The 13,274-nt window shown below is 44.6% G+C and overlaps 1 protein-coding gene across 1 annotated transcript in view; it reads right to left on the reverse strand.

Moving 5' to 3' along the window:
• Positions 1 to 13,274, reverse strand: part of tll1 (tolloid-like 1) — a 73,987-nt gene that overhangs the window by 34,073 nt on the left and 26,640 nt on the right. Inside the window, exons 3-8 of the mRNA XM_061245874.1 lie at positions 12,138 to 12,218; positions 10,622 to 10,774; positions 7,974 to 8,091; positions 3,924 to 4,102; positions 3,002 to 3,107; positions 2,415 to 2,539 (exon numbers count right to left, since the gene is read on the reverse strand). Coding sequence (XP_061101858.1) covers positions 2,415 to 2,539; positions 3,002 to 3,107; positions 3,924 to 4,102; positions 7,974 to 8,091; positions 10,622 to 10,774; positions 12,138 to 12,218 — 762 coding nt within the window. The remainder of the gene's footprint in view (positions 1 to 2,414; positions 2,540 to 3,001; positions 3,108 to 3,923; positions 4,103 to 7,973; positions 8,092 to 10,621; positions 10,775 to 12,137; positions 12,219 to 13,274) is intronic.

The raw sequence follows: 13,274 nt of genomic DNA on the forward strand, positions 1-13,274 counted from the left end.
TCAACCGGCATGGCCAAGCTGGTAATAAAGCTGGTCTAATTGGGTATTAGCTGGTCAACCAGCTAGTGCTAGTAGCTTGTCTGAGCAGCTGTTTCAAAACATAGCTTGAGCTGGTCAAACCATGTTGAGCTGGAAGCTGGTCTGAACTGGTCAACCAGCTACCAGCTGTTTCACAACCTAGCTTGAGCTGTTTTTACAGCGGGGGACAGACAGACGGACGGGGCCAGGCGCTGTAATCAGCGTGTCCGCAGCGTTTCCCCCCCCCCTCAAAGAAACTGAGATCATCACAAAGCTGTCAACACGTTCGCCTTTTCCCCCCACAGCCGGCGTTCCGAGAATTCCCGTCCCCCGAGATCCTCTCCGGGTTGTTTGTGCATCCGAACGACGGAGCTGAGTGACAGCTCAGACCATCGCCCCGGCGATCAGAGAGGCCGCAGGGGAAGGGCGGCCATGATGTCACCGTAAATGATTTATCCCGACAGGCTCTCCCAGCAGAAGCAGCGGGAATTAATTAACGTGCGGATGTCCAGTCCCACACCTCCCATACAGTGCACAATAAAGTCTGAAAACTGTCATATTAACAGCAGCCTTTTTTAACTATTTGTTGCTTTGGGGCTCTGAAACGTTTACACGCACCATTTAAAATAAGGTTGTCAAGATTTACACAAGCTTCAGAATAAAGTCCGATACCCAGTCATACCCAGTCAACTTTAACCTTTTTTATGTCACAGGCCTTTCAGTGCCCTGATCAAGCTGAAACTGACATGATTTTTTCTCTGAAATTGAATTTGTGATTAATTTTTCTAAATTAGTCTCCAAATAGATAGAGATAGAACAACTACTTTCAGGTGTTCAATTAACCTTGGCCTGTAATTGATTCAAAGTTTTGAATCGATTTGAATCAGACATGTTAGTACTAGGCTAAAAAGCAACCAGCACCCACACCGGCCCTTTTCAGATTGGACTCCCCTGAACTAACTTTAAGCCAGGTATCCTAGCCTGGGCACCAGAGTTTGGATTGAATCCTCCCCCTCATTACTGAGGAAGCCATTTTGAGACACACACCTGTACAATGACTTCAGCGTTTATTAATTCCTGGTATTTATTGTATTGAGTGCGGAAAAGTTATCATGTTCGGCATAGCATTTGACAGAGAAGGAATGTGTTCTGTTTGTGGCCTTAATTGTGTGCAGGGCAATTACTACCACTGAGTACACCAAGCACATGTCCTCTGTATTTCCATTCCCAAGGCCTACAGAGCTACAGAGCTAACGCAACAGGGCCAGGGGGCACTGTGGCCGGTCAAACAGAGGGTGGCGCTAACGCGTAACCTGCCAAGGAATACTCTACTGACTGAAACCCTCTCTCTCTGGGTGAGGAGGCACCATGGTTGATCCCTGGTCACTAAAGGGGCTTAAGCTTTTACTAGACTCAAAAAAAATGTACAACATTACAGTACAACCGTGCTTTTGACTTATCCTCAGTTTCAAGGGAAAACAAATCTCAAACAGTAGCACTTTAGATTTGTCATTGACACTATTGCTCCACTAAAGTGAGACTATTGGTTCCTTGAGTGAATTTAATTCAACAATCCGATTTGAAAAGTGACCCCCAAATCTCCATACTCCAGTTAATGCGTTTCTTTCTGTCTCTCTCTCACGCGAGGGTGTGCTTTCTCTCTAACCCTATATTTCCCTCTCTCACTCGCCCCTCCATCTCTGTGCTAATTCCATATTTCAAATGCTTAATTTATCCAGATCTGGAGGGGTTAAAGGCAGCCAGCTAACGCTAACTCCAGCTCATTTTCCCAGATCTGGAGAGGTCACGGGCAGCCAGCTAACACTAACTCCAGCTTAGGCTCTAAGCTCCTTCCAGGCATTGTACACACAGGCACACAGCGACACACAAGTGCACAAACACACAGACACACGGTGACACACAAGCGCACAAACACACAGACACACGGTGACAAACAAGCGCACAAGCACACAGGCACACAGCGACACACAAGCGTACATCCTTCCTGAGTCTTTGACCATTTTCAAGTACAGACTGAAGACTCATCTCTTAAGGCTGCACCTTTCCCTCCCTAACCCACTACCATGATTAACCTTGTGTATGTCATAGATTATAAAAACACTTATGTATAGTTATTGTAGTACTTGGGGTAATCTAGCTGCCGACCGTGGGATGCTAGTAGATAAGTTGATGCACTTTTCAAGGGTTAAATTTGTATCTATGCGACCATGCTAGGACTCGGAACATTACTTTCCTCTAGGGTCCTGAACACACTTGTCTCTGGTTCCAATTTGCACTTCATTGTACGTTGCTCTGGATAAGAACGTCTGCTAAATGCCTTTAATGTAATGTAATGCGACAATCACACAAGCGCCCGGCTGCGTGCGTAGCCGTACCTGGGCATCTGTACAGCTTCCTGGCCTGTGCGATGTCTCCTTTGCTCAGCCTCGTCCGCTGGCCAATGGCAGGCCGTATTCCGTTGTCGTCACGGGAAGGCAGGATGGTATCCAGGAACATGCCTCTGGTAAACAGGAAATGAAACCGGATTCATTCAGAGGCACTGTGACCCCCTATATTGTGAACCTTCGCATGATCGCCACCGAAATATCAAATGACTGAAAGGTTTAATTCAGGGACTCTTGGACGCTCGGTATCTAGGTTTTTGTGGTTGACTTTGAGATGAATCACTGGCCAGTTTAGACCTTGGATTCAAAGTGTGTGGACTATAACCAGTCAGTGACTTGAGTTATGGACTTATAATGCAAACTGCAAAAGCACACCACAAATTTGCACACACTATGGCCCTTTTACCTGATCTAGCACTTTAGCTGCATGTATTGATAAACTCATAAACGACATCCAGGGGAACTGTTCCGGTGTCTATAGGAAAAGGCGCTGGTCTGGCACACAGACACACTGAAAGGATTAGGGTTATTTTTTATGGAAGGCTGCTGAAACATATGGACACGCGGGGGTGGCTAACCTTGAGAAGGTGTTCCTGGCATAGTGCATGATGCTGTCGAAATCATACGGTTCCCCCAGGGAATTCACCTCCCCCGGCTCCATCTTCAGAAAGTTGTATTCCTGTCCTATAAGCAAGTTATACACACAGAGCCGGATTAATCACCCAGTAAAGGCCTGTGTGTGTGTGTGTCCATGCCTGTTTGTGTGTGTGTGAGAGATTTAATGTGTGTGTGCGTGTGTGTGTGCGCGTGTCCATGCATGTTTGTGCGTGTGAGTGAAATCTCATGTGCATGTGTGTGCATACTGTACGGTATGTGTTTGTATCTGTGTGGGAACAGCTGCTGATAATTATAAAAATGCAATATTTGCCTCGTTTCAAAAACTGCCATATTTGCTCTGTACTTCATTAAGCTCTTCACAGTCTATGTTGAAAACCTCCTTCAGTTCCACCCCCACTGTGGAGATTATGTTTTTCTTATTTATTCAGACTCAAACACAGAGCGAACATTGTGCTCATGAAATCAGCTTTCCCTCAGGAAAGCTTGTACTGGTCAGTCGTCCTGTGAGATTTAAGCAGCAGGGAAAAAGGGCTTTCTCACACAAGAAGCATTACCCACAATTCAGTGCCAAACAGAACACTTTCCTTCTGTGTCAAATGCTATGCCCAACATGATAACTTTTCTGCACCCAATACAATAAATACCACGAATGAATAAACCCTCAAATCAAATCTACCTATCTTCGGGAAGGGATTACAGCAATGGTCTCTAACCCAGGTCCTGGAGAGCTACAGGGTGTAATACTGAGTAACAACAGAAGCCAGCAGACCCTGTAGCTCTCCAGGACCAGGGTTGGAGACCACAGGATTATCTGGATATCTGGCAGGTGAGTAATTTGAAGAGAAGGACCAGGAACCAGAGGAGACGGAGACAGAAGTGCACCTGGCTGAATGTTATCTCGTATGATGGTCACATGGTCGTCCCGATCTGGCCTGGTGTGCTCGTGCCAGAAGCCGATCACGTGACCCAGCTCGTGGACGACGATGCCGAACTTGTCGCAGTTCTTCCCGATGGAGATGGCCTGAGGACCGTTTCCCCTTCTCCCCACGTAAGAGCAACACCTGCCACACAGGGAGAAAGAGGGGTCCGTGTCTGTTTCCTTACCCTCCAAAACGCCTCAAACCGCCTATATAATGCAATATGTTCGAAGACACAACACCTTCATTCATTGTTTTCATTGTTTTTGTTTTCAAATATTACACAAATCCATTCATGTTGCTCTAACATCTTGAGGCTTAAGATGGTCCTCGAGAACTGCTGGTTTTCCACACTCCCTTTACCTGGGATTCAGGTGTGAAGACAGTCTGGCCAACCTGTTGCACTAATTGTTCAGTTAATTAGGAGGGAAAAAACCTGAGTTGGATTTGGAGATTCCTGGACTACAGTATGAATCATTTTTATATGTAAAAAAATGATGAGCTGGACTATAATTTTGTGGGTGGAACCTGATAGCTATACCTGTGCAGGCAGATATTACTGCAAGACAGTGGATATCGTCACCATAGTATAAAGGGCTCCATTTATGAGTTACACCACGGGTGTGCAATGTTTTTCATAACGGTCCGGTGTGGATACAGGTTTTTTTTAGCCAAGCAGTAAATTGCCTGATTCTACTAATCCAGGTCTTGATTGAAGACCAGGATTAGTTAATTAGTTGAATCGGGTGAAACTAAAATCTGCACCCAGACTGGCCTTTTTTTGTAGACGTTCCCTGAGTTACACATTAGAACACTATGAAGAGCAATTCTCAATAAATAATGAAAAACGAAATAGCGACAGAAAGAAAGACCTGGAGAGGACTGTGGGAGTGTGAGCGTGTATCTCTGGGGGGGCTCCGTCAGGGCTCACGGCAGCACGCCAAGCTGATTAATGTTAGCCTGTTAACGGTAGCCCCTTCGCACCTGAGACCTTATCTCCCTTAAGCTCACAACACCCCCTGCAGTTTCTGAAAACCGTGAGCGAGTGTACCGCCAGTGTACCCGCCAGACTGCAAGAGTTAGCAACGGATTCCCTCACTGAAGCCTGAGCTAACACTCTGCACCGCACTATTTTATTTTTGTTACAATATGTGTCACCACCCGAGGTTGAGCCTGCCACTTCCAAGCAATATGGCGCTGCCACTTAAAATGGCAGATCAAATAAGCGCTCGAGTTCGCCCCACTCACTCTCCCCACTTAAGTGAGCTACTCATCATCTTCTTTTCATGTTTGTTTTATGTTTTTCTTTCGTTTTTCCTGCTTTACTGATGTGGTGTCTTTCTCTTCTGTGCTCTCTAACTACCTATTCATTCTTGTGGCTCTTCAGTAAACAGCTTGGATGAAACTACTCTGATAGAGTCTGTATATTACTGTGATGAAGAACATCTGCTCCTTATTGAAGTCTGTAATAAGACCAATAAGGACTATAAACACCTAACAGAGGATTCATACTGATCATTATTGTGTATCAGTGGGGGACTTGGGCTTCAGAACAGGAACCCAGAACAAGAGAGCTATGATGCTACGCTGGTGATGACTCACAGATTGGAGCCAATCGTAACGTTTTGATTTGGACCACAGTGCATTGCCCACAGCAGATGGGATCTGATGCAGGGTCTTGAAACCACAAGTCAACTGAGAAACGCGAGTTCCTGCGGACACTAGCTGGATCGATCCGCTGCTGATAGGTCATCTTTCAATGGCGATGAGCAGTCCCTCTCGCTAGCCGGCCGCCTGAAACCCAAGACCTTTGTTGAATGACTCGCCGTGCTACGCTACACCTAGCACACGCAGGAGCTGCTGTGCACAGCTCGAGTCTGCAGCTCCGCGGAGCACTGATCCTCGTAATCACCTCGCAGAGCGGCGTAGGTGCCTTCTATTTAAAGGGCGGATTACGGGTCTTAATCACCCTCCCATTATTCTCTAGCGACAGCACGTTTCAGCCTCTGCCCAGAGAGAAGCACTGCTGGGGCTGTCTTTGTCAATGGGACGTCCCGGTAAAATAATGTGAAAGCCAGTCTTTCTGCAAGACCAAGGCAAGCTTCCAGGAATGCACTTCAGTATAACAGCTATGAGAGATGACATTATTACTGACACCTTTGAGACAATAATAATAATAATAATAAGAAGAAGAAGAAGAAGAAGAAGAAGAAGAAAAAGAAGAAGAAGAAGAAGAAGAAGAAGAAGAAGAAGACGTGACCAAGAGAGACAGATGATAGAGTGAGAAAGACAGAAAAGACAGAAAGAGGGAGCAGGAGAGCAAGTGAGACAAAAATAAATCATACAGAAAAAGCAGGGAAAGTTAGAGAAAGAGAGCGGGAGAGAGGAAGATGAATATGCAGAGAGAGGGAGGGAGAGAGGGAGAGGAAGATGAGTATGCAGAGAGAGGGAGGGAGAGAGGGAGAGGAAGATGCAGAGAGAGAGTCAGAGAATGAGAGAGAGAGAGAGCATGAGAGAGCATTGCTATTGTCAATGCTTTTGCAACACAATTCACTTGTCATGCAAATAAAGCACATTTGAATCTTGAATCTTGAGAGTGAGTGAGAGAGAGATGACATTGTGAGAGGGGTCGAGAGAGTGAGAGAGAGGGAGAGAGAGCAAGAGAGAGGGCACAGTGAGAGGTAGAGAGAAAGGGAGAAAGAATGAGGGAGAGAGAGGGGGAGAGCATAATGGAGAGTGAATGAGAGAGATGACATTGTGAGAGAAGTAGAGAGAGAGGGAGAGAGTGAGAGAGGACACAGTGAGAGAGGTAGAGAGAGAGGGGTAGAGTGTGAGAGAGGACACAGTGAGAGAGGTAGAGTGTGAGTGAGAGGGAGCGAGAGAGTGAGGGAGAGAGAGAGGGGGAGAGAGCACAACGGAGAGTGAATGAGAGAGATGACACTGAGGTAGAGAGAGGGAAAGAATAAGAGAGAACACAGTGAGAGAGGTAGAGAGAGGTAGAGTGTGAGAGAGAGGAGAGGGAGAGAGAGGGGTAGAGTGTGAGAGAGAGGTAGAGTGTGAGAGAGAGAGTGAGCGTGAGAGAGAGGGAGAGAGAGCATTCCTCAGTGGCGGATGCGCAGGACGCAGACAGAGAGATGGCGTTCCTCTTGCGGCGGTAACCGGCGGGGGTGAAAAATGGACGCCGGGCTGGGAGAGCAGAGGCAGGAAGGAGAAAGAGTCCATTGTTGAGTGAACTTGTCACCTCTCATTGTGACCGCTCCATTATTGGGCCTTCTGTTCTTCAAAAGTCAGCAAAGATTACAGGCCGAGAGAGAAAAAACCTCCATCTGCATGCATTTCGCTCATCAGTCAGTCAGCAGCCCTGATTTCACAGCCACATTCGCCCCGGCACAAAGAGTTTACGCTTTTCTGCAAGACGAAGCCTTTCATAGGTGCCAAACAGATGGCCGTTCAAAACGAAGAAGTGAACATTTATACGGCCGTGGTCTCTGCTCAAGGACGAAATAAAAATGTGTCAGGGTTTTTTCTTGGCGGCGTTCATTTTTAGGGTGTGCGTGCTTTTGCATCAATCTGCTTACTGTCAATCTTTGCAATAATGATGGAATGTTTTTTGTTGAAATGTGGTCAATGACAAATACCTCTGCAGCATCCATTTTGTGCGCAGATCTACAGAGCTTTCTAGCAGACTGAAAGGAAAGGTCTCTGTCAGAGCACCGAGATAATCTCTGCCAATATCAACAGAGACAGCTCTCGGAGAAGCTAACCCACCGCCGCGATAATTACAGCCGGATTACAGTCACGAGCTCCTGACCATCCCATCAGCTTCCAAACCGCCTCTCGGAAAAAAAATGTTTGTCTTTCTATCGCTCGTCTGTGTCCGACTCTGACAAAACCGAAAGTCTGAGCGCTGACACCTGACCCTCGCGCCAGGCCGGTCGCCCGGTCGACAGCGCCATGGTAACAGTGACGGACAGGGCGACAGGGGTCAGCTTCGGGGGGGGGGGGGGGGGCTTACCCGCAGGGCCTGTAGGTAAAGACGATGTAGCTCTCCTCATCCGTCTTCTCGATGAAGGTGACACACGTCTGCTTCTCCCAGTGCCGCATGGCCTGTTTGAACATTGCCCGCTGACTGCCTGAGAAATGAATAACACACACACACACACACATACACACACATGCACATATACACATACATACACACAGACACCACATAAACATACACACACACATACATATACACACATATTTCGACACACACACGCACACAAACAAACGTACACACACACACATATACACATATACACACATACACACATGCACATATACAAATACATACACACGCATACACACACACACACATGCACATATACAAATACACACATCACATAAACACACACACACAGGCACATATACACACACAGACACCACACACACCAAGTAAACACATACACACATTCACACACACACACACACACAGATGCACATATACACATACACATGCACATATACACACACACACATATACACATCCACACAGACACCACACACACCACATAAACACACACACACACACACACACACACACACAGACAGATGCACATACACACACACACACACACATATACACATCCACAAAGACACCACACACACCACATAAACACACACACACACACAGGCACACACACACACACCACACACACAGGCACACACAGTTTACACACTTGGCACACTTCCTTTTGCAAAAGTTGTGCACAAACTTATCTTACCGGCTTCTGTCCAGCCAAGCACTAAAACACCTGATTCAACTAATCAAAAGCCTGTATTCAATCAACTTTTGTCCTTAACTCAGGCTTGTATTCAATCAACATTGTCCCAAAAGCCACATTTGTATTGACTGTATGCAATGCCGAAGGACCTTAGCATTTGCATTCAGTCAATAAAACCGTGGCTTTAGGGACAAATGTTGATTGAATACTGGCCTAAGTTAAGGACAAATGTTGATTGAATCCCAGCCAGTGTTTTGATTGAACACCGTGGTTAGCTGATTAGCTGGCTCTGATCTCAGCTGTGCCAGTACTTGGACAGAACTAAACGCTGCACCCACACCAGCTCCTGGCTTTTTCAGGATTCAGCTCTACAGTACGTTGGGAGACCATGCATTCGTTCACATTTGTTCTGGGGGGCAGCAGTACCAGCTGGTTGTTTCAAAACATAGCTTAAATTGCTCAAGTCATGTTAAGCTCTAAAACTCGACTGATTTTGATAGAGCAGGTCACATATTTGAGAAGTAGGCCTTAAAAGTGAATGCACATTGCATTACTAACACCGCTTATTGTCATTGTAACATAATAAACTGTGAAGAAGCTAACCTCCTTAATTACGTTACCTCTTTATCCCATTACACTTGTGTTAATCCTGCTTCAGCGTTACTGATACATACAGAAATACCTCTCGTGCATTTTTCCTGGGAGACGCACGGCTTGTTGGGGTCATGCGAGTGTATTTCAGGGTCACGAGCAGGGAAAGCCAATCAAGGACATGCAAGCAGCAGCGACGCTATTGAATTTAGAAAAATCTTTCAATTTCCCCTCTGAAGGCACGCTTGAAAAACCCGAGGGGAGGATGCAGGGTTTGCGAATGCAAACAAGCAATGCTGTCGATCAGAGTCGCACACACACGCACGCCGCACACACACACGCACACACACAGCGAACTGTACGCGGAGTTCTTTGATTATTTGTGGTTAAATAAGAGCAGGCCTCTGGATTATGGGGCTAGCCTTTAATCCTGCTCAGAACAGCAGTGAAAGCTGCCTGCCCCAGCCTGTGCCCTGTCCTCAGAGAACTGATCCTTAACCCCCATAAGACCACAGGGATTACAGTACCGCCACTTTCACTCCCTATTGGTTACTGTGCATAAGCCATAACCCTAACAATACTACCAGCACACACAAACAATACTGTAAATGTATACTGTAAATTGTTTTTTATTAATAATACCTGTAAGTATTACTTGCCTAGAGGTACAGAATATGATGCAGAGGCAGCATTTAGGGTTAACAGGATACCTACAGTAGGTTTGTGTCAGGATAAGTTTTTGCTTGTACCAACCACTTATTAATCAACCTTGTCAAAAGCTCTATAACAAGTGTGTACTAGTAACTAATACTACTACTACTTTATTTATCTTTACTTATATAACAGCTTTAATGGAAATTGTTCGCAAGGTTACGTTATTCTATTGATTTTTTACTACAAACATGGTAACAATTATAAGGAAACCTGGGGACATATTGCAACAAGCATGAATTAATTAACTTCAGTGTACTGTTTGTACAGTAATTAATCCAACCAAGCACGTTCACTTTGCTCAAACATGTAGCAGTTACAAAACAGTCCCCTAGGTAGGTTCTTAGCTTTTTGTGTTTTTTTGTAACATGGTACACCAAACACAAGTACAAGAAAACAAGAAACCTGGGGGAATTGTAATTTGGACATACTGCAACAAGTATTTATTAAAATGACCTCAGTGTACAGTTTTACTTCATCCAAACAAGCACTTTCACTTGGTTCAGTAACGTAACAGCTACGGAGCAGTCCCTTAGAAAGGTCCCCCTCCTACACCCCCCTGCTGTTTTTGGAAAACAAAAGCAGGGCAGCTCACCGGTGAAATTGCCTCCGATGACATACGGGATAACTCCTCCTGGCCAGATTCTCTCCGCTCTGGAAGTGGCCGCTCGAGGAATTCTGGCCTTCCCGATTTTCCCTGAGGATTTTGGGCCTGTAGTTTCCCTGCTGGAGTTCTTTTGCCCATTGTCTGTGGGATAATTGAGATATCCTTTAATTGTCTCCTGAAAATCATAAATCACTTTAATGTTGGGGCGCAAGGGAAAAATTAGTTCTTTTTTTTTCTCATCGTTTATTGTAGAAAGTCAACCATTGAGTTATTAATACAAGCTAAACAGGAAGACATATTTGCTTGGGCTATTGGTGGGATGGTTTCAAGGGTTCTGAGTTGTTCACACAATAGAAAACATATTCTGCTGTGGGTCACACTGACGAGAGTCACATTCACCGAAAGGAAAAACTGTTAGCACAATGTTAGGCTAATGGCTAGCTCAAACCGGAAATCAGAACAAAATCGTTATCACATAGGCTTATGTTCAGCAGATGCTGACATTTAATTTTTAAATTGGGTGAATTTGGTAATTGTGTTCATTGGGGTGTTAATGGTGAATGGTGTTCAGAAATTAACACATATTGAGCTTGTGTGGGAGCTTTCTTTAAAATAATATTTAACAGCCAATTTAAATTGATTGTTCTAAATCTCATTACATTACATTACATTATTGGCATTTGGCAGACGCTCTTATCCAGAGCGACGTACAGTTGATTAGACTAAGCAGGAGACAATCCTCCCCTGGAGCAATGCAGGGTTAAGGGCCTTGCTCAAAGGCCCAACGGCTGTGCGGATCTTATTGTGACTACACTGGGATTCGAACCCCCAACCTTGCCTGTCCCAGTCATTTACCTTAACCACTACGCTACAGGCCGCCTCAACACAGCTACATTATATGCAATTATATGCAATTATGCCTGCATTGTTATCACAATGCTCAATATCTGGAATAAATATAACAAAATGTTATTACTTATTTTCAGTTAAAACATTAAGGACAAGTGGTTTGGTGGAGACAAATGCTAAGCAATATAATTTACATCACTCCTCATTCTCTTATCTCTTTCAGTGTGGAAGAGGGATTGTCACCTAATTACACGGTTTAACTTCTTCTGTAACAACTTCACAGGCAGGACACAACTTGTCTTTGGCTATTCAACCAAGGTTAATTTCATAGTCCAGGCTCCAACAGGCCATTATGGTGTAAGATCAGAAATATGCGATTAGAATGTTCTTAACTGAACGTTCTGTTTCTGATGTAACAATCACTGCAGGTAATATAAAGCAATGATGTCCTAGAACACTGACTTAGAATTTTGAAACAAAAAGCATTCCAAAAAAACCTGCTCATCAAAGGGTTAAGCACTTTAACCTTGCTGAGTAATGAGTTATTTCCTGTCTGTGACTCAATGCCATTACTCCAACACAAGATAACTGCCATATTAAACACGTGTGTGGGTGCCATCATGCACCCAGCAATTAGGGAATAGGAATAACACACCGAAGCTCAATCTTCGTATCCTCTCCAGAAGCAGGTAGAGAGATCCTTTCTTCTTCACCACTTCCTGCTCCTCAAAACCTCCTGGAACACAGACAGAGCATGCAGATCCAAGATGGCTTATATTATCACTGTCATTATTTCCCTCTATTCTAGTCCACTCAATAAGCCCACACCTCCTCCCTCTATACCTCCAGATAGGAAGGGATAGGATAGGAAGACGAGCGGAGGAAAGGAGGATATATTTTTCAGAGCATTGGGATGCACCCAAAGCCGTAACCCCAGCATAGCCTATCCCAGCATCACCCACCAGAGAGGCAGGAACACACCCTAGACAGGTCACTAAACCACACAACATTCCTCCGTACACTCATACCTATGGGGTCCAGTTCGCCTAACAAAGGGAGAACATGCTGTGATTTGAACATTCTTGCTGTGAGGCAACGGTGCTAACCACAGCACCACCGACTTTGGAACCACCAATGGGAACACACTCTCATACATAGTAACGTATTCAGTGTTAATTCAACTCTTGTAAGGTTCATACAGTATGGTCCCTCTTGGACTTGTATGTTACATTTGAATTACTGGACATGTTACTGTCTAAACAACTTCAAGATTATGATTTTTCTTACACCTTTCTTGCACTATAACCCAACAAAAAATGTCCCTTAATATCAGTGAATTTGGGGTAAATGCTCCCAGCCTGTACATCTGTTAAATTTTCCAGATATTCCCTTGTTGACCACAAGGCCCTTTGCTAGACATGGCCTGAGAAGACAAAATAAATTAAATCTTAAAATAATTAATATTGTGGATTGTAATTCACGTTAATGACATCCGGAATGTTAGCAATGTTGAGTCTGTTGTTTTACTTCTTTCAATGAAAACAGGCGTAAGTTATTGTACTTAAAGTATTTGGCACATATTCTCCATTACACTTCTGTTACTAAATAACAACCATCTGGGGGTGTTACCACTTTTTTGCACGTGCTATTCCAGGAATGTTTTTCCAGAACATTTGACAGAAATGTTTGGAACATAAAATACATTTTAAGACTCTCGGGGGAACATTGTAATCATAATGTTATCTCACCAACAACTGACAATCCAACCAGAATGTTCCTTTGTGCTCTTGAA

Source organism: Conger conger, chromosome 6, assembly GCF_963514075.1.
Source record: "Conger conger chromosome 6, fConCon1.1, whole genome shotgun sequence".
NCBI classification, from domain to species: domain Eukaryota; kingdom Metazoa; phylum Chordata; class Actinopteri; order Anguilliformes; family Congridae; genus Conger; species Conger conger.